Raw genomic sequence first — 26,462 nt, 5'->3', positions numbered from 1 at the left:
CCACATCCAAAAAGTTTTGTGGAGAAAAAGGAACCCAGGATGAGCATTGTAGGTGGAAATACAACTCGTTCATAAGTAATAAAGTCATCCAATTTCAAGAAGGGTCATGGACGACTAGAGGACACTTAGTGAATTCTACGAGAAACTTCTTGAAAGGCTTCATATAATTGGACCATGATACACTACTCCTAAAAAGTGGAGAGGATTCCCCGTAATCCGCTCCACATTTCCCATTTTTTCCATTAACCACACATATCACCCATGATGGTGGTGGATCCAAACAAGTAGACCCACTTCTAACTCTTTATAAAATGAGCAAGTCCCATTCACCCAAGGCAAGTCCCACCATTCAATATTTTCACTTCTTTGTGTTCTAGAGAGAAAACTGACTTAACTGTCAGAGGGTCCTTGGCCGGGTTACACCGGTCACCCTTGATAGTTCTTTCTTTTCTTTTCAGGACCAAAAAGCCATCACCATAACGTAAAGCATTCTAGCTTACTGATTTTCATGCATTATCACCCACAACATCTACAAATTTCCTTGTGGTTTTCCTCAAGCCCTACCTTTTCATCTTTGCATCCTTAAGAGGTTCATAGCCCAAACACTTACTACACCAAATCTGAGTGCTGAGTGAGGTTTTGGTGCTGTTGGGAACCATTGGAAGGAGCCATTTAGTGGTAGATATAATCGGGTTGAATTGCGAGATCCGGAAAGTTAGAGAAGACAAGACTTCGAGAAGTCCATTTGTAGCAGGAGTTTGGATGGCTCAAGTACATGGGGTAGACTAGGCTTGGAGGGTCTTTTGTTATTTGTGTACTCCAATTTTATTTTCTAGTAGATCGATTTCAACTTGAAGAGTCGCAAAGAGATTTTTTGTTGAGTTCTTTGGTTTCCTCTTCGATAACACGTGTTGGTGTTATCTTGTATTTGCATCTTTCTTCCCTTCTCTTTAAACTTTCATTTTATTGTCAATTGTGGATGGATATAACTTAGAGTAGCGTTATCGGTTCATTGCGCACATATACACTTGTTTTGCACTTTGATTAAGTAAGAGTAAAAGCAATCTAGCCGTAATTTTTAATTGGAGGTCTAAACAAGTTCTTGTATTTTAGCACAAATTCGAGCTTTAAAAAAAAAAAAAAGTGTAAGCTAATATCATGTGTTTAATTTGAATCTCATCTCAAAAAAAGTTTAATTTGAATCGTATGATTATAATTTTTTTTAATTGTACTGGTGTATATGCATGAGGTTACATCCTAGTCTGTAGTAATGATAAAGCTTTTTTTTTTTTTGGGTTGAGAAACAGTAATTATAAAGCTTGATTTCTATTCTTGTTAATGTTCTTGTATTCCAACTATTACTGTTTCAAATCTTCCATCTTCTATTGTATTGAATTAAAGAATGTAAAACAACCATTTGAGAGAGAGAGAGAGAGGGGGGACACATGCAATGTTTCTCAGGGACATATGAGAAAACACCAAAACTGAGGGATACTGAAGGCTGAAGCAAAACATAAAACCGAAAAAGAATATATTCTATAATTTATTATTAAAAAAAAAGAAAAAAGAAGAGTAAACAATCTGGGAAAAAAAGTCAAAAAACACAAAGTGAGGACAACATGTTTCTGATTCATCGCGAGAAAATCTCTGTTAAACGTTCTCCTCAGATTCCGCTGCCAACATCACCATGTACTTTATTATTATTATTATTTTGATAAATTTTATTATTATTATTATTATATAATAATACTACTACCAGTCTATTATGAGATAATAATACTACTATCAGTCTACTACTCATAATAATAATAATAATAATAATAATTTCAAAACAAAAACATGTTTTTATAGTTAATCGTGGGAGAGAGAGAGAGCCACCAATTCTGTTGCTTTCGACAGTCCAAAAAAATCCACCACCCACGTTAATACCTCTCTACTGTCTCTGTCTCTCTCCCTCTTAGTCTCTAAAACTAAAAAAGCAAACAGAGACTTCCCAAAAAGGTCTTCACAGTTCACAGGTGCTCATTGCTTTGCTGTATATTTTTCTTAGTTATTGTTGCTCTTCTGTTTTTATTTATTTAATTTAATTTTGGTCTTGTTCATCGTGGCCTCTTACAAAAGCAAGAGCAAGAGCAAGAACAATCATATGATGATGATGTTAGAGGGAACACAGAACGTCGTCGTATCATAAATTTGTTTTTGTGGATGCTTTTGGAGTTTGATGGGATATGAAGAAGTCCGATTGTGTAAGCGTCCTATCTTTTTGTTTTTGGTAGTAATAATTGTAGTTGGTTTGTACTAGTACTAGTTCTAGTTCTAGTTCTAGTTCTAGTTCTACTAATTAGATTTGGTGTATGGTGTATGAGTTGTTTTTCTTTTTCGTAGAGTAGTCTTAATTGCCTGAAACTATTTGTTATTGTTTATTTGAGAGAAGAGAAGAGAAGAGATTGATTGAAGTCCAAAACAACAAATTAGGGAAGTAAACAGCAACAGTAGTAGCAGTATGAGTTTGGGATAATGCAATGGTCCAGCAGCTCCCCAAACAAAATAACATTGCTATTTGGGTTTGGGGTAGATGATGTTTTCATCAATCAAATTACAAAATCTGGTTATTTTTACTTTCAATGTTACCATTTTTTTTTTTTTTTTTGGGATTTTCTGGTAAAAATATTTCTCAATTTGATGATATTTTGTCGACAGGTGTTGTTTGTGTTGCTATTTATATTTCTGAGTCACTCTTATCCTTTTAACTTCCCTTCACAGGTATCTTTTCTAGCAGATCCAAACAGTCGTAGATCATGTCTTTGTAGCATTTTCCCCACTGCTTCTTTGCTTTGTCTAGTGTACTTCATAGGGAGTGCATTCATAGCACCGAATTACAAAGAGGTAGTAGCTATAATATGTTTCACTCTAAATATCTTTTTTCTTTTTTTTATATGTAAGTTTTTGGCCTTTCACAGTTATTCAATATTTTCTGAAAATGCTTCTTGTTGTGCAGAAATTATCAATATGGGGACTAGGTGGTAGTTTGCAGAATTCAGCAGTCAGCAACTGTGGGGTTTGTTCTTCCTCTCTTAGGGCTTTTGTATATCAATTTGTGTGTGTGTGTTTTACATCTGTCATTCTATATCTTTCCTGCATATGAAATTTCTGGGATTCGTAGCTTATATATATATTTTTATATATGTTCATCTGTTTTAGATTAAATGCCGGCCTTACGGAAGTGAGGCATTACCTGAAGGTATTGTTTCCAAGAGTTCTAACTTGGAAATGCGACCATTATGGGGCTCTCGAAAGGTAAAGGTTCATGAGATGAAGGACTGGAGTTTCAATCTTTTGACCACTCAAATTTTATTAATGATCTTTGAATTGTGAAGAAATTTTAAGGATTACGTAGTTCACCCTGATCTGAGGAATCTTAATTAATTAATTTTTTTTTATTGAAATTTCAACTTTGTGTTGATCTTAATTTGATTTTATTTTTTATCTGCTCGGCTGTCAAGTGTCAGCATTAATATATTTCCCAATTTACAGTGCCTATGGGATCTGATTGAGTTGATAAACACAGAGAAGTTGACTTATGAAAATTCATCCAAATGTTCAATGGAGTCTGATGTAGACTTTTTTTTTTTCCCAATCTTTATAAAGGCGATTATCTAGTGCTGAGAAGAGTAGTCGATTTTAACCTTTATGATGTTACTACTCTTGGTGTTTAAGACGTGGTGTCTGGCAGTGTATATCCATAAAAAAAGAAAGAAAAAAGAAATCTAATATCCATGGTGCCACAATGATATGCACTTAACTTTTACTCTAAATTGATTTTTTTTTTTTTAATTAAAAAAAAGAGACAGAAGTTAGGGGAATTTAGACAGAAGAGTCAATTTTGCCATTCTCAAACTTCAGAGGTTTTAATTTCAAATTAAAAGGCCAGGTGGTTAGTTTGGTTTTGACTTAAAGTTCAGGGAGTGTTTTTGCATTTTCCCTACTTTTTTATTTCTTAGAACTTGCTTCAATTTTTGCTGTTTTAGCTACATGCCTCCCTCCTAACAGTGGTTCCAAAGTAAGACTTTCTTATCCCCTGTTGCTGCTACTCTGGAGGTTTCTAATTCTTAAGAACAGTCTTTCTAATCATCAACTTTAATTTAGTTTTTCTGCTCATCCAGATTGAGGCTTATATGATTGTGGCAGTTGTGCATTGTGCACTGTCTTTTGCTTACTCTTCAATAACTTTGAATGCCTTAAAGTTTTTCCTCTCTTGTTCAATTACTTTATTATACCCCAAATTATGTCGATTAGATCTGTATGAATATGTTATAAGTGGGTGTCTGCCGAGTCCCACAATGGGTGTTTATTTGGTCGATTTGGGCTATATAAACGATTACGAGGAGTCTTGTTTGTAACTTGACTAGTCCTTATGGGTATATTGTAGATGTGGCTAGTGCTTCCTCATGTTGTGACAACTTTATTTTTCTTTTTCTTCAACTTCTTGTTTCTTTTTTCTTTTCTTTCTTTCTTTTTAATTACAATAGAATGTCAGCTAGAATTGAAAAGCCAAAACCTATTTTTACAACTTTTGCAGTTTTGCCTCTATGTAATTGATTGCTTACCAAGTACAAACATGTGAATGATGAGTGAAGGCATATAGCTGGAAATTTAATTATTATTACAGCCTGCTTATGGCAATGGAGCTGCAATTTCCTTGGTCAATGTCACACTTTAACTGTTAGACATGGATGCTATGCTTATAGTGTCATCATTATGACATTATCATTGTTATTATCATTATCATTATCATTTTATTATATATGAGTATTGACTTGTATGCTGTTTAAACAGGCTACTTATAATGTAGGTTTTCAACAGACTAATGTGAATAACACGAATAATTTATTTGCTATGGCTGTTGGGATAAAGCAAAAAGTTCTTGTGAATAAAATGGTGAAAAAGGTACTTAACTGATTCTGTGTACGTTACTAATTGCAATTTACCCTGTTTTATCTTGTGGCTAATTGCCCTTTATTACCCCTACTGCAGTTTCTATCAAGCAATTTTGTTGTGATGCTTTTCCACTATGATGGTATTGTTGATGAATGGAAGGATTTTGAGTGGAGTGATCATGTCATACACATTTCTGCAGTCAATCAAACTAAATGGTAAGTACTTTATCGTGCCACTCTAATCTTCTTCTCTAAATGAAGTTGCATTACACTAATGTGTTTTAGTAAATCTTGGTTTTCATGATTGCTAGGTGGTTTGCTAAGCGTTTCTTACATCCTGATATAGTGGCTGAATATAGTTACATTTTCCTTTGGGATGAGGACCTTGGGGTCGAGGACTTCCATCCTGAACAGTATGTTGGCTGCACCTTATTGTAGAAAGCATAGAAAAAACAATGTGTGTGTGTGTTTAAGTGGAAAGTTGCAAAGTAGCTAGAGTCACAAGCTTCCATGTCGTTTATCTTATATAAAATTCTATTGATGCATTGGGTGCTGAGAAGATTTTCCTGTAGCTGAGGCTTATTCTAGAAGTTCTGTAACATGTTCATGTCTGTGGTTGTAGCTGTGCTTCTTGATCTTTGAATTTGACATATTTCTTGTTTTAGCAGTAAGATGAATAATGGCCAAAGGCCACATACTAGGTAATAGATTGCAAAGGTCAAGAAATTTCTATGTGCAGTTGAATGATGAGCCAGAGCCTAAATAGAAATTGTAAAATAACCTAGGGTTTTAAAATACTAAAGCCCTATAGTGCTATAAACCCATGGAAGCCGATTTACTAACTACATTCATAAATTTCATAATAAAAAAATTGATTCCATGTTCATGACCAACCCCTTGATTATAGAATTTTCACTTTTTGATTTATTTTGTGCATTAATTATAATATTATAAACCAGTCACTGCTTGCACAAAACTTTTTAGAACCTGTAGTCTCTTATTATTCCATGATCACACATTTTTTCTGTTGGATTTCATCAGTGATTTGTAGCAAAACATATTTTTAATGGAGATTAAACTAATTCTAAACTGCTCACCTTGAAGATTGGGATGTTAGGAGTCCGTTCAGTTATTTGTTGCCCATTGCCTTGAGAAAAGAAGCACTATGAATGCTTCTAACATGCATTTATGCTCCAACTTTGGGGGCCAGAAAAGTAAAGACTGTTTCTTGAAAAAAATATTTATGATGAAAATTTGTTTACCAGAACATATTTTCTGGTAAAAATTATGTTTTATATAATTCATTTTTTTAATGATTTTGTATTAAAAAATCATGAAATTTTGTACTCTATCAAAAGAGAACAGAAAAAAGCATGAAATTTTTAGTGATTCTTTAGGCATGTCAGCTGTGGAAGTTTTTCAGAGAAAATTCATAACCCTGTAATCTTAAGGTTTAATAGTGAAAAGGTGTAGAAATAAATTTTTATTGCAAAAGCCACCCACTGACAACAATGCTATTAAATCACAAGGTGCCAATGGAAAGGTGCTTCTTTATCTTAAAGGAAAGCACATTAAATGAAATGCAAGACACATGCTTTTTGTACAAGTAGCAAGCCCAAAAGAGTGCCATTGATCAGTACACTCAACCAATTAGGAATGACCATTGATCAGTACACTCAAAAAAGATCATTAATCAGCAACCAATTAGGAATGACCATGATCAGTACACTCAATATATTTTTATGTATGCATTAATGTGATCATTTTTCATGGTTGGGTATTATTTTCTAATATATGGGAAAGTGCAATATAACTAGTATCTGGATTTTATTTTTAAATTGCATTCCATTTGATGATTTCTTTTCTGCAATTTTATTCAAATGTATTTTAGAGATATTTTAGGCATACAACCTTTGTGCAATCGGACAATGATCTAACAAATTTAGCTTAAGATAAATGAAAAAATGATTTGATTTTTTTTTTTTTTTTTTTAAATGAGGTATTGTGAATCTTTATTGGGATTAACTATACCTTGCAGTTAAGAAATGTGTGCTTTACTTGATGCACACTTACGCTTTTCACTTAGGCTCCATTAGGCTTTTGCACTCAAATGCACTTCGAGCCTTTAACAACACTGATTAACAAACTTAAATTTTGTTTCATGCATGCTTTGAAACCGAAAATGGTTACACTTTAAATTCTTTCTACTCTTGACACTTCCAGGTATGTGTCTATTATTATAAGTGAGGGGCTTGAGATATCACAGCCGGCACTTGATCGTAACAAATCAGAGGTGCATCATCAAATTACTGCTCGTGGGAGGAGAACAAAAGTGCACAGGTTCTCTAGCAGGCTTATTCTCTTGTTAATAATTTTTTATTTGTTATTCTTTTCTCTCTCTATCCCATAATGAGTGTCCCTTTTGCCAATTTTGTTTGTCTCATGATGTGCCTCTCATCAAAATATTAAAGGTTCAAAATTTCTACTCTCTCTTTCTCTCTATCTTTTTCCTCACCTTAGGATTTGTTCTTTTATGAAAGTTTAGAGCATGAGGGTAAATTGAATGAATATACAAAATGTTAAGAGTTTGTGAGGCATTAAAAGCTCCTTAAAATGTATGTATTTTGCAAAAGAGACTTATACGGGACGAATAATTTTTATTATTTCATTTTTTGAGTTCCAAAACATTTTAAGATCTTCTGTTTGATTTGTTGTAAATTTTTAATATACTTTTTGTTCATCATCGTGAACATAAAGTATTTTTCATCTTCAACAAAACTTCATTACTTACTATTAAAAAAATAAATAGCATTTCTTTTTTATTACTTTTTGATTTGTATTGAACAATTTTATACTCTTAGATCAGCAGACTTTAGTTACCATTTGAGTACCATACTACGAATATTAAAACCTGATTGCTATTTATGTGAGATGGTGCCACCCCTGATTCAGGATTGGTTGTTTATCAATTTTATCTTATCAGATGGAGCAATAGGATGTTAATTCAATATGCACTTAGCACCGTGTCTCAAACTGCTTCAGTTGCTTTTCATGGGCTATAAACTAGAAAAACCTCTAATTTTCAAACATGACCTAACTTTGGTTTAAAGATTAAAAGTTTGAAACAAAGATACATTTCTGGTCATTTTGTGTGCAGAAGGACGTACAAGCCTGGTGGAGGGAGGAAAGGTTGTGATGGCAGCAGTACAGCCCCTCCATGCACTGGGTAAAAGTTTGCATATATTAGAAGTATTTATTTTAATAGCTTAAAAGGTTTATACAGATGGTGTTATAAAATCTATTTTAGAGAATTCCACTTCTTGCATCATTTTTCTTTGTTGGAGTTATCCAACTTGACAAAACTAAGATGAAAAGCAGTATTGCAGGTGGATAGAAATGATGGCACCTGTTTTTTCAAGAGCTGCCTGGCGGTGTGTATGGTATATGATCCAGGTTTGACCTTAATACTTTAGTAGTGATGAAAAGAAGTTGAAAATCTGCAGCAAGTTTTTATTAATCTAGATGTTCAGTTGATTCTATAAGATATGCCTAAACTGACACAAAATAGGAATGTTTTAAGCTAAAATCTCTTACTTTATATAAGGAGAGACCTTTAAATAATTTAAAGACCCAAACTAAACCCATATGGGAATAATATTGGCAAAACTTACATCCAGACAGACAATGACTAACTTCAGCATTAAAATACTTAAATCCGTAAAATAACCAAAACATGCCCAATATGAAAATCTCAGTTTTCTCTCCATATCTAAAGGAGTTTGGAACCAAGCTGGTTTAACCATGCCCCACCAAAAATATTTGTATATTATTTAGACCTCCTGTTTGTCAGCTATGGAAGCTATATTGGCTCTGCATATCCACATGCACACCTGACCTCATTTCATCAACTAATTTACACTTTACAATTTTGAATTTTTTTTTTGGGAGGCAGGGGACAGGGTGAGGGTGGCCACTGGAGTACATATTCTGGATATTTGGTACAAAATTTGAGAGGATATATACATAAAACTGAGAAATGTATGATAGCATTAAAGTCCAATGCAATGACAGGAGGAACGGGGTTGTTTAGGGTTTTCTTGTAATATTCTGAATAATACTTGGCTTCTTTATTCTTTATAGTTGTAATGCTGTAGTTGATAAATTTCTACCATATTTTTTCAGAAGCTCCCTAACCTCTTTTAACTTAGTGACTTAGATTGTAACTTAAGGTCTCATCCAGATTAACTCTGGATTAACTCATTTAGATTCCTAATTATTTTTATAGAATGACTTGATCCATGCTTGGGGTCTAGACATGCAGCTCGGATATTGTGCCCAGGCAAGCTCCTTATAATTTTTTGTTTTCTCTCTCTCTCTCTCTCTCTCTCTCTCTCTATATATATATATATATATATATCCTTGGGCCAGACTTGTTGCCTAAAGCCTTCAACCCCCCCCCTCCCCCCAAAAAAAAGCAGGGTGATCGAACCAAAAACGTTGGTGTTGTGGATGCTGAGTACATAGTCCATTATGGTCGTCCTACACTTGGTGGAAATGAAGAAAATGAGGTCAGATTTCTGACATCTCTATCACAGTAGATTAGCCTAAATGCTTATTTGCTTGAATTACCTTCAAATTTGCAAATCAGCCTAATCTTTGACTTTTATATGTGTGTGTATGTATATATATACTCATTTGATGGGATTGATGGAGACATGGAAGCTATTGGAAAACAAATTGAACATTTAGTAATTAGTATAAGTAGTACTGATGTGGGATACACAATGATATAATTTTTTTCATTTAGTTTTATATCTTTTTAGCCAACATTGTATTTTTATTTTTGGTCCTAGTAGTTAATTAGGTTAATTATTAATTTTATTTAGAATCAAGGTTATTTTTATAACAAGGCAGTTAGGGTTTTCTACACCTCCTAAAATTAGGGTTTAGTTTTCCTATTTATCCAAACTATTTTACTCCTTTTGGGAGATGATTTTTGAAGAATGAAAATTTCTTTTGGTTTTTGGTCTGGTGCCAACTAGGAGTCAACCCTAGGTGTTGACTCCTAGTGGTTTTCTTCGCTTGGTACTGATTCCAAGAAAGTTTAGGTGTTGATTCCTAGGTTCAAATCCCTTATTTTCCTGTCTTTTAAATTTTCCATTGAATTGTTCTAGTTTGTCCTGTGTTAGGTACTTGCTAAAGTGGTTGGGTAAGCCAACAGGCAAAATTACATGAATTGGTGATAGGAGTTGACGAAATTGATCTATGTTGTATGCTGAAACAGCTGAGGTTTTCTTGTCAAGACGAGTTTTTCCTAGTTTAGAGAGAATAATGCAGCTAAGCCCAAAGCCTAAAAGTCCCATTAGTCCATTTTTTCTAACTGTTAGCTATTACAATGCTAGCCTTTTGTTTGTCAATGCTCTGTTTTTTTTTATTGTTATGTATTTAGTATTTTAATTGGTTGTGACGAGAATGCGATGAGCATGTGACTTTTTATGAAAATGGATAGTTAGGGTTTAATTGTTATATGAAAGATAAAGGATTAGGATTCTGTGGTTATTAAAGGACTCTAGGGTTGCTAAAAGCTATTATATAATATCCTTTTTGAGGAGTTGTAGTAGTCTTTTCTTATCTATATTTTGAAATTCCAAATTTGAATATTTTTTGAGATCTTTGAGCCAAGAAATTGATATTTTATTATTCAAAGTTTAATTCTGTAAGGTTGAATTTAATCAACCATTTTGTTGGCTTTATTCCGTGCCAAATTTGCTTGAAATTCAGCATTTAGAAACACTGTATTTAGGTGGGAATCATGTAAGGGTAGTGTGTGAGAGAGTGTGAAGAAAAGCTCAGAAGTGTGCATTTTGCAGGGACTCGCGACTGGATCTCGCGAGTGGCTCACGGTAGGCAAGTCTTCAAAAGAGGCACACGTGTGAAGGATACAGAGGAGCTGAAGAGTCACGCCAGTTGTTGCACTACAGGACAACAGTCCCGGGCTGGGCAGGCAGTTAGCTCGCGACTTGAACTCGCGACTCAGTCCATTCGCAAGGCCAAGTCACCAGACCACTTTGTTTGGGAAAAACTGACCTTTCGCATTCCAAACACACACCAGTATATATACCCTCTATACCCACGTATTGTAAAGAGTTTCTAGAGAGAATTTTGAGAGAAAAACCCTAGAGAAAAAAAAGATTGACTCATCCACAATCTTCATCCTTTGATTCTTCAAATTCTTCTACTCTCACCCTTTTCATTGTTACATTCTTGAGAGGTACATTAGTCAAAATTTTTTCTCACCATACCCATATCTGTGAGGAGGCTATTTAGTGCTTGGGAAGCAGTTAGGAAGAGACCAATTGATATTAGTTGATGCGATGGGCTATAATGGAATCCGGTAAGTTAGAAAAGACAAAGGTTCGGCATAACCTCGTTGGAGTAAGAAACTTGGAGGGCTTAGATACACTGGGTAGATTAGGCTTAGAGGGTTTCTTGCTATTCATGTATTCCAACTTCATTCTCAAGTGGATTATTGACCGTTTGGAGGACGACGGAGAGGATTTACGCCGAGGGCTTCGGTTTCCTTTTCGATAACACATCACTGTGTTGTCTTTGTGTTTGCATCTCTCTTCCTTTAATTTTTGCTATTTATTTTCTGCTGTGGTTGTTATTTTATTTGGTTTAGATTGTTTTATCAATTCTGGTTTAGCTTATTTTCATATTCTGCACATACATTGTTAATAAACTTGCATTGGTAATTTGTAATTTGGGGGTCTAAACGTTCAATGTGTTTTACACACTATTTGAACATTCAAATTCTATTATCTTCTCTTTGTTATAATTTTGTTTTGTTGCTGGATTGTTTCAATGGAAAACTTTGTGTAAAGATAGTTTTCTGTGTTTTCTAGTGTTTGGATTGTTTCAATAGAAAAAGTATGATTTATTTTTAAAGATTGTTTTTTACTAAATTTTTTTGGAAAACAACTCTATTTCACAGCAAGCTAAATAAGGGAAGTTAGAAAATTATTTTCAATTTATTTAAAGTTGCTACCAAAAATAGGAAAATGAGATAATTTTATTAAAAATATTTTTTAGAAAATGACTCATTTTCTAGAAAACATTATCGCCGATACAAACAGAGCACAAGTGTCAATTTTTGTGAAAGGTGACACTAAATATATCAGATCTACATTGGATCTAAGTTCTCCTATCCACATTATGGACCCACACACACACACACATATACACTCAACTCTACTAACCAATACTAAATCTGGGTTTTTCAACTAATTGGAGTCTGCACAATCTATGCCAAGATTCTTAAGAGAGACTTATATTTTTCTTCTTTGATTGCTCTTGGGCATGAGCATAAACTTCTTAGCCCTTCAAGGATGAATGCCCTTGGATTACCTAGCAACTGGTTCTAGCGATTGGGTCAGTTGCTAAGAAGTTTTACTAACTAGAGGCGGCTCTACAGGACTCCTTTTAAGAAAGGTTCCCTAAGTTATATATTATACTTCTTTGCTAGTATAATGTGATTTTGTACTTTTAAGATTATATACAAAACAAGTTATGAATTATATAGTAAATAACATCCTATTAACTCAAAAAGTGGCATGCATTGGTTTCTCAATGGGTAGGTGCTGCTATGGCCATGTTGAGGCAAGGCCTCCCACAAACAAGTCGTCCCCCCTTACCCTTGGGGAAAGGACCACAAAATGTGACATGCATGTCAAGAATAAAGATAACATATAATCCAATGGTGAGGTTTTCATAGCATCAATCCAATAAATTGTTATTAAGTGGTGTAACATTAACAAAGAGTTACACTACATATAATATGATCTTGACCCATATGTGTATGTGGCATATAAACCTTGGTTTCTTTTCATAATGTGATAATGTTTTGACTTCAATATTATATTCATTGAAACTTAAGTGTTTGTATTGCAGGCATCATCTCACTCTCATGCAAAGGATCATAGAGTTGATGTAAGTTTCTAGTCTAAACAAAAAATCCATCTTCCCCTCCTACCTCTTTCTTTTCTTCTTGGTGGTTATACTACTTTTTATGGGGAGAAAAATTTGGCAGTTTAGGAGGTGCATTGAACTTTATGGAATCTGGTTTCTTTGATGATGTCAGACTTGATTTGATCTGGTGCTAATGGTGTTATCAGGATCTTGTTGTATGGAGTGATAGCAGTATGAAGATAATAGAACATAATCAGAAAATAGACTAAAAAGAAGAAATATACCTGGCATTAACCAAATTTAATATATATATATATATATATATATTTTTTTTTTTCATAAAAATTTAATTTTTTGTGTGACAGTGCAACATCTCTCTCACATGAGATGGACTCCACAGTGTGGGACCCATTTCCATGTGAGAGGGATGTTGCTTGCAACTGTTACACATAATACCACCTCCTATATACCAAAGCTGGCAGTAGAATTACAAACTCACTACAAATGAAAACCCCAAAATCCAGTCATTTCCACCCCAAATGGTAGATACGTTTACATGCATAACAATATGTTCTCAGAAATCAGAATCAAATGCTACACCTCCCTGCATGATTCCTTAGCTATCTCTTGAGATTTAGTGTTCCAATCTATCAGTTCTTTTGAATGGAGTAAGAACATATTTTGCACAGGTGAGGAGGCAGTCGTACATTGAATATGAAGTTTTCAGAAAACGATGGAAAAAAGCTGTTGAGGAGGATAAATGTTGGACTGATCCATACCCACAGCCAGTGGTGGAGAGCATCTATTTTTGATGGTCTTCGAAGGTTAATGTAAAATATGTACACCATTATACATCACAGATGTTGTAAAGATAAGGCAACACGATCGAGGGTCCAAAGCAAAGTATTTAGGGCAGGACAGGACCATAGGAGATATACTGGAATCTTGAACTGTGAAATACTGATAAGACACATGATCGAGTATTCCTTAAATTGAGACTTTGTTTGAAATTCATTTCTGTGGTTCTTATGTGTTGTAGTTAACTCCTGTAATTTTTCCACTCTTTCCAAAGGTACTTTTATATCAATAAGCAGAAATAGAAAGAGATGAACTATATTTTTCTTTTATAACAAATCTTGTAATCTCTCATACAAAATGAGAACCGACCTTTGTCAACTCAACCTGATTTTGTAAGGTGATTTTATTTAATTTGAATTTGATATTAACTTTTATTGAAGATGTTAAGCATTTTTTTTGGTAGGGTATTAGTAAACAAAATAATCTTGGTCCACAAAATTTGGGGTTGGCCGTTGGTAGGGTATAATTTATATAATTTATTTCCATCTTGTTGCCGATATTTCATTATTTTGATTGTTGTGGAGATGGCATTAGTCTGGACAGAATTACCATGTGCTTCTTGTATATAGTAACAGTAGCACAATTTGATTTTAACATTTATGTGCTGTAGAGCAAACCCTAGGCTTCACCACCATTGGGTGTTTGTGGTGTTTGGCTGTAGAAAAAACATAGTTTATATCGCATACAAAACATACGCGCAACGGAAAATTAACGGATCTACTTCATTCGCAATTGATAACATGTACTATGTAAATTTCAGAATTTAAGAATAAGAGTGTACTTTGGTGCGGTGAAATTCAAAACCAAATATTAGAAGTACTTGGGAACACTTTTAATCTTTATTCCAATTCTACTTATGTTCAAAAAGTATGGTCTCTCATTCAGTTTATACGTATGTGCTCGAGGGAGAATAAGAGAGAGAGGTTTACACTCACATACAGACCATTTTCATATATTACAAAATTCTGTATGTTTCTCTCTTTATATATGACTGATTATCTAATTGGGTTGGCCTTTTGGGCTATTCCAATTAGACTTTAGTATGTGGCTTGGAGTGGGACCAAAAGGGACAAATAAGACACCAGTTCCAATGGGTTTTGGACCTTTCTATCAACTCTTGATACGTCCAAAATTACCATTAATTATATTTAATATCACTATATAAATATAATTGCACTCTAAACCTTATTAATAAATTATATCCCAAGACTTTATTATACATTCAACCATTTCATTAAAATATTCGTAATAATACAAAGCCATGAATGTTGATTGTCACTTTGGAGATTACTACATATTAATCCTTGAATATTCAGTTTAATCTTTTAAATTATTCATCATATATTTATGAAATCCAATTTCATAAATATATACTTTAGTAACTCCTTACTAAAATGGTTAGGCCTAACACTCTGAATAACCAAACCTATTAAACTTATTTCAATGGAATATTTTATATCTCTGTTAAGAGATTATGAATTTCGTCTTGAGACTATATGTTCCTTCAACATTAAATGTGGCTGCCCAACATACTGAGGTTTTGATCGTGATTTTAGATCTCACTTTTGATATATCACAACAACCTACACTTCATAATCAGGTTCATTATTCTCTCAGGATTAAGAGTTCATGTAAATAGAAGTCGTGAGATTTATTATTCATTTGACAGTCGTTAGTAGAATAATAAATCTCACAACGATTCAGTTCAATATGTCTTAACACTTAAAACATATCAACATATCAACTAGAAGTCTCCACTTCTATAATCAAGACAGATCATCTTAGTTGATATGTTATAGTCTTCGCAGATAAAATGTCCAATTTCATCACCGACTACGAATTAAAATTCTGAGTTTACAAATAACTTGTGATTTATATTTTCTATGACTAAATCACATAAATCACATACTATACATCTCATGGACTATATGATAATATCCAAATATTCATGTTATCATTATTTTAGATAATAATAAAAATAACTTTATTAATCACAATATAATATCATACATAATGTCATACATAGCATCATACGATAGGATTTAAAAGGCAAATATCCTAACATTGGCTTCACCACCAAACATATAACCTAAAATCTGAAATATTCTCTACTTTTCAAAATGCACTATCCCAAAATTACTGGGGAGCCAGCCTCAAATATGCCCAATTACAATCATCGTAGATGCCATAATTTCAAATTATAGTCAACTAATACAAAAAATGAAATAACTAAAATGTTGAAGTCAGAAATAGAGACCAAAATCAAAATAAGATCACAATGAATGCAATGCCCTGGTCAATGCTCTGGTGTTGGCACCATCATGTTTGATTCTAAATTATATATCTAGTTTTACATAAAATCAACTATAGTTTGCTTTGATATTCTGTTTGATTGTTAAGAAAGCATTAAAATTAGGTCAACATTTGGATCTTGTGAGTAGTCTGTGTACAATGGTTTACCCCATAATAAAAATGTCATTCTTATTTCTCTTCATGCCAATGCTAATATTTATTTAGTAATCATTGTAGGGTTCAGGTACCTATGGTGTACGAGGAATGTGACAACCTTTTTACATTGCTTTTATCTTTTTAACTGCTAACATGACAAGTTATGATTTTTATTACATTACTTTTACGTAATTTATTATTAACATAATTTTTATTATTCATCAGTTGCAACTTTACTTTTCAATAGTTGTGAAAACTGTCACTTGACTTAATTGAATGAATACCCATTTCAAGGGGGTAAAGAATTTAAATGAATAGGAAAATGATATCAAATAGGTTAATTTGATAGAAAGATAAGATTAAATGGCTCAATCTTATGTATATATCAGCATACTTTATGTAGAATAAAAGACAAATATGCTTTTTAAGTTTGATCTAACCACCTAGAATTGTGGTCCAGTGGTTAGGATTTTGTTATAAGGTAAGTCCATAGTTTAAACATTTTGGGGTGATAACATCACATTGATTCGACTAAAGGACTATTGTCTTCCACTACAAGGAGCCATTGGTGCTTTGGATGAAATTGAGATCAAGTTATGACTCAATTCACTTAGGAGAGTGTGTCACCTCCAATTTGTGTAAACCACTCAGGCATTGATTTATCGGTTGATACCTTAGTTGATAGAGGAGTTATTATAGTCATATTTAGTAGATAACCATGGGTTGTCACCTCCTCTCATCCTCTATCATTTGTAATAAAGATAACTTTAAGGCTATGTTTGGTTTGAAGTATTAGGCAAGAAAAGAAAAGGAGGAGAAATAAATTCTTTTGTTTGGTTAGAGTGAATTGGGGTGAAGGAAAAGAAAATTGAGGGATTCATTTTCCTCCATAGCCCACTGCCACCATATTCTTTTCGAAGAGAGAGAGAGAGAGAGAGAGAGAGAGAGAGAAAGAGTTCTGATGGTGAGACCCATCAATAATGTATATTTCCTTCCATTTCTACCTTATAAACAAAACAAGTAAAAGAAAAATAAAAAATGTCATCATTTCTCCTATATTCTTTCCCCTCTATTCATCTCTTTCCTTTCCGTTCGCTCCCCCTTATTTTTGCCAAACATAGCAAGTTTAATCTAATTATGGAGCTTTACAAATCAGTCACATACTTCGAGGTCTTTGTCAATTCTTCCATTCTCCTTTTGGCCATATATGTATTTTTCAAACTCCCTCTATGTGTCAATCTCCCACCGATTAAAACAATGTAAGTGTTTTGAGAATTGCCTTTGTTAATCACGTCTTTCTTTCTTTGTTTGTTGGTTTTTTGTTTTTCTTTTGAAGTTAACCACAGTATCTTGAAAACTGTTTTTGGGTTCAGATCTGACTTTCTATTCATGAAAATAAATCTAAATGGAGTTTATTGTAATTCCCAAAACTTCATACAGATTTATCTAACATTTACCAATTCCATGATTATAAAATGTAAGTCTTTAATGTTGAATCTTGCTAAAAATAAAGACATGAAAATGTTCTCTAACATAATGGGTGAGATAGTATTGTTTCTTGGAATTAATTACACTTTACCTATGAATGTGATATGGGATTTTGGGCTTGTATTTGGAATTTTCTAGAAATTACTAAGACAACGCTTAGAGCATTAGCATCCTTCTTTGTATAAAAGTTCTTATTTTACCATCTAAAACTTATTTTACCTATTACACCATCCCACTTTACAAAAATCTCCCATCTCCCCTCTTTCATCCCTCTTCTCTTTCTAATTTGTCTCTATCTCTCTTTCAACCACCCACCGCCAAACCCAAACCCAAAACCACCACCAACAGCTACAATTGCCACCACAACAATCACCACAATCCTTCATAGATAACCCAGCCCATCTCTTTCTCTCTCTTCATCTGCTTGAACTCATGGCAAAATCAATAGTCAAACCCACAAATCGCAATAGAAACCCACCACCACAACCATCACCATCAGAATCTGCAACCCATTTGCCAAAACCACAATCTCCTCCATCAACAACACAACAACCACCCAAACCCAAATCAAACCAACTAAAATTGAAATAGCCACCCAAGCACCACCATCAAGACAACCAAACCTGGCATTCACACCAACACCAATCTAAAAATCAACCCTACCACCGATCAAAAAACTCAATCTAAAACCCACTACCAATCAACAAACCCACTACCACTTATTGGAATAGAGGGATGAGAGAGAAAAGGGAAAAGTTTGAGGGAGTGTCTACGTGAAAGAGAGAGAGAGAGAGAGAGAGAGAGAGAGAGTTGATCTGGGTTTGTAACTTTGTATATGTCTTTAATGTTGAATCTTGCCAAAAAGAAAGACATGAAAATGTTCTCCAACATAATGGGTGAGATAGCAAAACCCCCAAAATTGCTATTTTAGCAATCCACCTACTCAAATTGAGCTTTATTCGGGTGTGTGTTGCTTAAAACATTTTAGCAACCATGAATAGTAAGTTTGTGTATATACAACCTATTTTTCATAGGTTATAAACATAAATTATATTAATTTATTCTCTCTCTCTCACTCTCAGACTCTCCCTTTCTCTCCTCTCCTCTCACTATCTCGTCCCCCTTCTCTCTCTCTCTCTAGGACCTCAGTGGTTGAATTAGTGTTGGAAAGGTGGTAGATAGGCAGTGGTGGTAGGTTTTGATCAATTATGGTTATGGGTTTTGTGGTGGGTTTTTATCACAATGGTGGTGGGTTTTGATCGACGACAAAATGTGGGTTTTGGTGGTTGTTGATGTTTGTGATGGATGGTGATGGTGAGTCTATTTTGTGGTAATGAGTTGCGGTGGTGGTGGTGGGAGTGGTTAGGTAGTGTTTCCGGTTTAGGTTTCGAATTTGTTTTTTTTGTTTTTTTTTTGGTTTATGGGTATGGATATGTGATTTTGTTGGTTGTTGATGGTGGTGGTGGTGGTGGTGTGGATTCTAGGTGGTGTTGATGGGCTATGGGGGTGATGGCTACAGTGGTTGATTTTTATTTTTATTTTATTTTTTGCTATGGGGTTTGATTTTGGGATGGGTATTGACTATGGTGAAGGTGGTTGGGTTTGATTGTTGTTGTTCGGATTTTTAGTGGTGGTTATGGCTGAGTTTTGGTGGAAGGTGGTTGTGTGGGTTTATTGGAGAGAGAGAGAGAGAGAGAGAGAAGAGAAGAGAAGAGAGGGAAACATAATTTTTTTTTTTTATATTATTTGATTGTGTAGTTTATATTATTTGATTGTGGTGTATGTAAAAATAAGAACTGAGATGTTGGAAGTCTTGTAAAATGGGTTGGTAAAATAGATAAAGTAGTGTTTGTAGATGTAAAATATGTTTTTATTATTATTATTATTATTATTATTATTATTTTATTTTATTTTATTTTTTTTTTACATCCTCGAATGTAAATGCTCTAATGCTTTATGGCTCTAAAAAAAGAAAAATTAGTTTTGACAACTATTGTTATTGAGATTGAATCTAGCCGCATCTCAACATTCTTGTAGAATTTTGTGTAATAAACCCCATTGAAGGGAAACTAGTGATTGGTGGTTTGGAAATCAATGGGATTTTTTGGTAGGGTTGGCAAATAGGGCGAAGTGGGGATCAAATCAAGGGTTTCTCATCCCGGCTCCATCTCTTCCTCAAGGTAGGGAAAATCCATGTGACACAGTAGGGCATGATTGGTAGGGGTAAGTTTGAGGTATATATTTTACCATTAATGTCTGTTTGGGAACAAATTATATATATATATATATATATATATATAACCGAAACCTGACTTTTTGTTGACATCTCCAGAGCTTGCCACGTCATTATTATTTTTTTAAAACAAAATTATTTAGCTTTTATTTTTTTAACTACATAACGAACACCTAATAAAAAGACCAGCTATGTTTCCTCAGTCATTCTCAAACGTAAATGCAAACTCAATGTCTCCCCCAAAAAAAAAACCCAAAAACTCTCTAAGATCTCTCTCTCACACACACACACACCAAAAAAAAAAAAAAAAAAAAAAAAAAAAAAAACTACCGATCAACTCTCTTTCTTCCCATCTCCTTCTTCTTAATGTAGCCCCATCACAATTTTCCACCTCTTTTTATTTTTTTTCTTTCAAATTCTTTGTTTATTTTCCTAATTTCCCATCTCTCTTTGTCTCTCCCTCTAACAACAACAATGACCAATAGACCTAAACCTTCGATCTCGTTGACTCTGACCCTTGCTTTCACACCCAATTTTAGTTTTTTTTTTTTCATCACAAATTTCTTTGTGTGTTCTACTATCGTCGATGTTAGAGTCTCAAATTTCGTCAAAGTAAGGTACTACTAATCTCTTTTCCAATTTTCTTCAATTAGGGATTTCAATTCCTAATCCTCTTTCCTCTCTATTATTTTGAACTCGGGGAAGCACAATAGAAGATCAAATTCTACCTGGGCTCTTTAAGGAATAGTTAGTGATATTTTTAATTTAATTTTAGGATTTTCTCCTTTGCCATTGTAGAATTTAATACTAAATATTAAATTTGATGTTTCTAATGTTCTTTCACTATTAAGTTTTTAATATAGCAAGGGCCAGTTTCGAGTGTATGATTTTTCGAAATTGTGTTCTAGCCTATGCATGATAGGAAATATGATGAGTTTCCAAAGCTTTGATCTCATAAATATGAATAAGAAACATTTAGTTTGTTTGGATAGAAAGAGCCCCTATACGTTTATGCTCAATGAGCTCAAAGAACTTATATATAGTTGCATACATTCCTTTCACAACCAAATATTCAATTCTTATATTATTAGTACTTATCAAAGTAGATGTAAGAGAACTTTTATAGTAATGGATTTAACTATATATGAATTGCATTCACCTAGCATAATTTTTTTTATTATCATTTTCAAGTCATAGTACCTTCAAGTAAACTAAATAATTTTAATATTTATTTAACATAAAAAGAAGTATTTCTCAGATGTGAGGATAGCATGTATTATACAGTACCAACTACAATTTTGCAGGGGTATTGATAATAGTAAAAAATATCTTGAGTTTTCATTCATTTTTGCATGGCAACCTATGGTATTTCAAGGGAAAAAGAAAAAAAGAAAAAAGAAAAAAGAAAAATGGGAATGATCATCAATGTTGAAGCTATTATGGCTTTCTACAGAAAATTTTTGTTTTGTTTGTTTGATTTTTAAATCCATAGTTATTGTTGCTTCTTAAGTAAATATAGTGTTTTGTAGCTCTGTTTTATTGTAGGAATTAAAATTATATTTAGAATATTTTTTTTAGCAGCTAAACACATTGGCATGACAACAATCTAAAATCTGATTGGCATGTATAAGGCTTGCTTTTTTGTTCTTCAAAAAGAAGCTTATAACTGCATGTATAGTTCTTTTCCAGTTGTAGTTTCTGATTATTCAAAATGTTCTCTTCTATTAATGTTTCCTGAATGTTTGTTGAAAATTGAATTCTTATTGTTTTTAATTGTTTTGCTGACAAGGATTTGACATTTTGTTATTTGGGTTATTTGGAACTATGGATCCTCTATATTTGTGTAGGACTCTTAATTAAAGTTTGTGGTACCTTATATCAGATTAAACCCCACACATTTCCCTCCCCCCATTATCTACCTACCTAAAAAAAGAAAAAAAAGCAAATGAGTTTTAATTTTTTTGTCGTTAATCTATTATTTAGTTTGAATATATATATATATATATATATGTATGTATGTATGTATGTATGTATGTATATGTATTTATGCATGTAGCTTGAAAGCTTTCCATTTGGCTTCCATTTTTCATAGTTTTTTATCAATACAACTTAATTTTTGAGCAGCGATGCCATGAAATTTTTCATATGTCTTTCAGGAATAAGCCTTTGGCTTTGACATCATACATTTTGAATATATTTTGCTCCACCATTTCCTAGTCAAACTACTTTTCGAAGCAAGGCTTTTTTAGCTCTTTCTCTTTTTAGAGATTGACGCTTGTAGAGCTTTTTGACATAAGAATAAATGTGAGGAGACATGTAGGCACAAGTCTACGCATGTATCTGTTAGGATATGTGCCCTTTAAATCCTATTGTATGATGTTATGTATGACATTATGTATGATATTATGTTGTAATTAATAAAGTTGTTTTATTATTATCTAAAATAATGGTAACATGAATATTTAGACATTAAAATATAGTTCATGAGATGCATATTATGTGATTTAGTTACAAAAGATATAAATCACAAGTTTTTTGTAAACTCTGAATTTTAGTTCATAGTCGATGATGAAATTGGGCATTTTATCTGTGAAGACTATAACATATCAACTAAGATGATTTGTTTTGATCATGGATGTGGAGACTTCTAGTTGATATGTTGATATGTTTTAAGTATTAAGACATATTGAACTGGGCTGTTGTGAGATTTATTATTCTACTAACGATTCTCAAATGAATAATAAATCTTACGACTTCTATTTACATTAACTCTTAATCCTGAGAGAATAATGAACCTGATCATGAAGTGTAGATTTTTTTGATATATCAAGAGTGAGATCTAAAGTAACGATCAAAACCTCAGTATGTAGGGCAGCCACATTTAATATTAAAGGAGCATATACTCTCAAGATGGAAATCATAATCTTTTAACAGAGATATAAAATATTCCCTTGAGATAAGTTTATTGGGTTTGGTTATTCAGAGTGTTAGGCCTAACCACTTTAGTAAGAAGTTACTAAAGTATATATTTATGAAATTGGATTTCATAAATATATGATGAATAACTTAAAGGATTAAACCGGGTACTCAAGGATTAAACCGAGTACTTAAGGATTAAGATGTAGTAATCTTCAAAGTGGCAGTCAACATTCATGACTTTGTATTACTAGGAATATTTTAATGAAGGGGTTGAATGTATAATAAAGTCTTGGGATATAATTTATTAATAAGGCCTAGAGTGCAATTATATTTATATAGTGGTATTAAATATAATTAATAGTAATTTTGGGCTTATCAAGAGTTGATAGAAAGGCCTAAAACCCATTGGAGCTAGTGGCTTATTTGTCCCTTTTGGTCCCACTCCAAGCCACAAAGTCTCAGGATAACTTGATCGATTCTCAATTCCTGTTCGATCGATCGAAAGGAGCATTCAATTGATTAGAGGGAATTCTTGATCGGTCGAAACTCATGAAATTGAAAATTTTCAAATTTTTCTGGTAACCGTTTTTGACATTTCACTTAAACAAAACATGGTTTCTTGATCACATCAGAATGAGATTGAGATCAAAATTGAATTCCATAGATGCTATAGCCTTAAAGTTCTATCTAACATACTTAATATCAAACTTAAACAACATCATAACATCAATATAAGTTTTTATCAAACAATAATTTCAATAACCATGCAGAAAATTGATTGTAGAATCTTCTAAGATCATGAAATTACTATCTTTCATTCCAAAACTCACAAAACATGTTATACAAATTCAAAATTGAAGACCGCTCTGATACCAATTGTAGGAAAAACATTGTTTGTATTGCATACAAAACATACACAACAATAAATTAACGGAACTACTTCATTAGTAGTTGATAACATGTATTATGTAAATTTCAGAATTTAAGAACAAGAGAGCGTACCTTGGTGCGGTGAAATTCAAAACTCACAAAACATGTTATACAAATTTGAAATTGAAGACCACTCTAATAATTTTCCACTGCGTATGTTTTGTATGCGATACAAACTATATTTTTCCTACAGTACCATGATCAAACAAGACTATTGACTAATCATTCATGACAAGTTTGAAGATCAATTTACAACAATCAAACATATATTTCTAGATTTTGCTCACACCTAAAAAATGTGCATATATAACAAGCTAAGCTCGTAAATGCACTATGCCATTAGTACGGAGGTACTACGCCAAACTCAACATGTGATATACACAACTCAAGCGATCAAACATTTTGAGGTTATATACTTTTTATGGATTTTTTTTTTTTAAATTTTTTGACACACTAAAAAAAAAAGCAAAAAGTAAGATCAAAAAAACAAGGTAAACAAAATAAAGACCTATAAAAGAAACATGCTAGGACAGAAACAATGATTCTAGAAGAATGCATATGCCATGATGCATGAAACTATGACCCTAATACATTGGAAGTATTAATGCATGGACATAGTGAGTGATCATGCATGAGTACCCTTCTTCACCCACACCGCACGAATGTCTTGGGTGAGGTCCTTAGAAGGAGGGGTACGTCCGACATAACTCTCAAACCTCGGGGTGAAGCTAGCTAAGCATGATTAAATGTTCTTCAACATCTCCATAACATCTCCAATGAGTTGACCCTCATTTTCTCCTTTAACTTGGTTTTCCCCTTGGCATTCTTCTTAAATTTCCTTGATCACATAGAGAGTCAGAACTCTTAAGAGCCCAAAGCTGGAAGCAATTTGGTCTTGTATGCCCTTGAATGCCACAATGATGACAAAAATGCTTCACTTGAGGTCCCCTTTGATTCCTAGGCAATGACTTCCCTTTTGCCTTTAGTTTTGGACCAATGTCTTTCTTCTCAACAGTAGGGATCTCAACCTTGGGCTTTTCTACCTTAGGCTTCTCTACATTCTTCACCAACATAAACTTCATCTCCTTTTTGGGTTTGCCACTTGGGCTTCCTTCATAGGTGTAGCCTAAACCAGTTTTGTCTGTGGAAGGCTTTTGAGATGAGAGCACGCTATCAAGTTTCTTGGTGGAGATGTGCTCCACTTTGACATTTGCTTGAATTATTTCACGTTCAAGAAACTTGATTTTGGATTAGGCATTCAGCAACTCTTCATTCAGCTCTTCAACTTCACACTTGGCATCCTTAAGTTGAACAAGAGTGGATTTGTGCTATTCTTCAATTTTCTTCATCTTCTTAACAGCACTCTTAGCAACCTTTGCATATTTGCCACAATCTTTAAGCAATGCATCGTACACTTCTTGAAGATTCTTATCACCCTTATTGAGGTACACATCCTCATCATCAGAAACTTCAATCTCTTCACCCTCTGATTGTACACCAAGTTCTTTAACCAAATTGCTCAATTCATCTCTAGAATCAACCATGGTAATCGCCATAAATGCTGAATAGTTTCCATCACTATCACATTTGAAGTTCAATAAGTGTATAAAACACCTTGAACATTCAGACCCCCAATTTACAAATTACCAATTCAAGCTTAATATCAAACAATTAATGTGTGGAAAATGAACATAAACTTAATACAGAATTGATAAACAATCTAAACCAAATAAAATCACATCCATAGCAGAAATTAAATGGAAAAGATTAAGGGAAGAGAGATGCAAACATAAGGACAACACTTGATGTGTTGTCGAAGAGGAAACCGAAGCCCTCGGCGTAAAACCTCTCCACCGCCCTCCAAGCGGTAAACAATCCACTAAAGAATGTAGTTGGGATACATGAACAGCAGGAGACCCTCCAAGCCTAATCTACCCAATGTACCTAAGCCCTCCAAGCTCTTACTCCAACAAGGTTATGCCGAACCTATTTCTTCTTTAGCTTGCGAGATTCCGCTACTTGACCATAGCATCCACCAATATGAAATTGGTCCCTTTTTAACTGCTTCCCAAACACCAAATGGCCTCCTCACAGATATGGATATGGTGAGAAAAGGTTTTCGTAATGTACCTCTCAAGGATTTGACAATGGAGAGGAAGAGAGTAGAGGAATTTGAAGAGTCTTTATGTGAAGATTGTGGATGAATCAATCTTGTTTTTCTCTAGGGTTTCTCTCTCAAAATTCTCTCTAGAAGCTTTCTCAATATCGTGGGTATAAGGGTATATATATAGTAGGGTGAGAAGGAATGCGAAAAGTTAGTTTTTCCCAAATAGGGTGTTCTGGCGACTTGACCTCGCGACTGGGTTGAGTCGCAAGTTCAAGCCGCAAGCTAACGGCCTGGCCAGCCTGGGACTTTTGTCCTGTAGTGCAACAGTTGGCACGACTCTTCAGTTTCTGGCATGCTTGGCACGTGTGCAACTTTCTGGCGGCTTGCAAGCCGCGAGCCACTCGCGAGATCTAGTCGCGAGTCCCTGCTTCTTTACACAATCTTGAATATTTCTTCACACTCTCTCACACACTACCCTTACATGATTCCCACCTAAATACAGGGTTACTAATTGCTAAAATACAAGCAAATTTGGCACGGAATAAAGCCAACAAGATGGTTGATAAAATTCAAC

General features: G+C 33.7%; 1 protein-coding gene across 5 annotated transcripts; it reads left to right on the top strand.

Annotated features, from left to right (window-relative positions):
* Nucleotides 1-1,827: 1,827 nt before the first annotated feature.
* Nucleotides 1,828-14,039, top strand: LOC115991513. Of its 5 annotated transcripts, none has more exons than XM_031115269.1 (15): nt 1,830-2,018; nt 2,126-2,246; nt 2,764-2,886; nt 2,999-3,058; nt 3,202-3,297; nt 4,837-4,947; nt 5,035-5,153; nt 5,249-5,350; nt 7,161-7,277; nt 8,095-8,163; nt 8,324-8,390; nt 9,223-9,276; nt 9,416-9,505; nt 12,888-12,926; nt 13,595-14,039. In XM_031115269.1, the coding sequence occupies exons 2-15, from the start codon at nt 2,229-2,231 to the stop codon at nt 13,715-13,717; spliced, it is 1,188 nt and encodes a 395-aa protein (XP_030971129.1). In that variant the 5' UTR covers nt 1,830-2,018; nt 2,126-2,228; the 3' UTR covers nt 13,718-14,039. The 5 variants fall into 5 exon arrangements, with proteins under 5 accessions (XP_030971153.1, XP_030971129.1, XP_030971136.1 ...); XM_031115276.1 differs by having other exon boundaries at nt 2,122-2,246; nt 4,864-4,947; XM_031115261.1 differs by having other exon boundaries at nt 2,122-2,246.
* Nucleotides 14,040-26,462: the final 12,423 nt, after the last annotated feature.

The sequence above is a fragment of the Quercus lobata genome, chromosome 1 (assembly GCF_001633185.2).
Source record: "Quercus lobata isolate SW786 chromosome 1, ValleyOak3.0 Primary Assembly, whole genome shotgun sequence".
NCBI classification, from domain to species: Eukaryota; Viridiplantae; Streptophyta; class Magnoliopsida; order Fagales; family Fagaceae; genus Quercus; species Quercus lobata.
The sequence above is the reverse complement of the archived record's forward strand: the minus strand, read 5'-3'. Positions and strand labels throughout refer to the sequence as shown.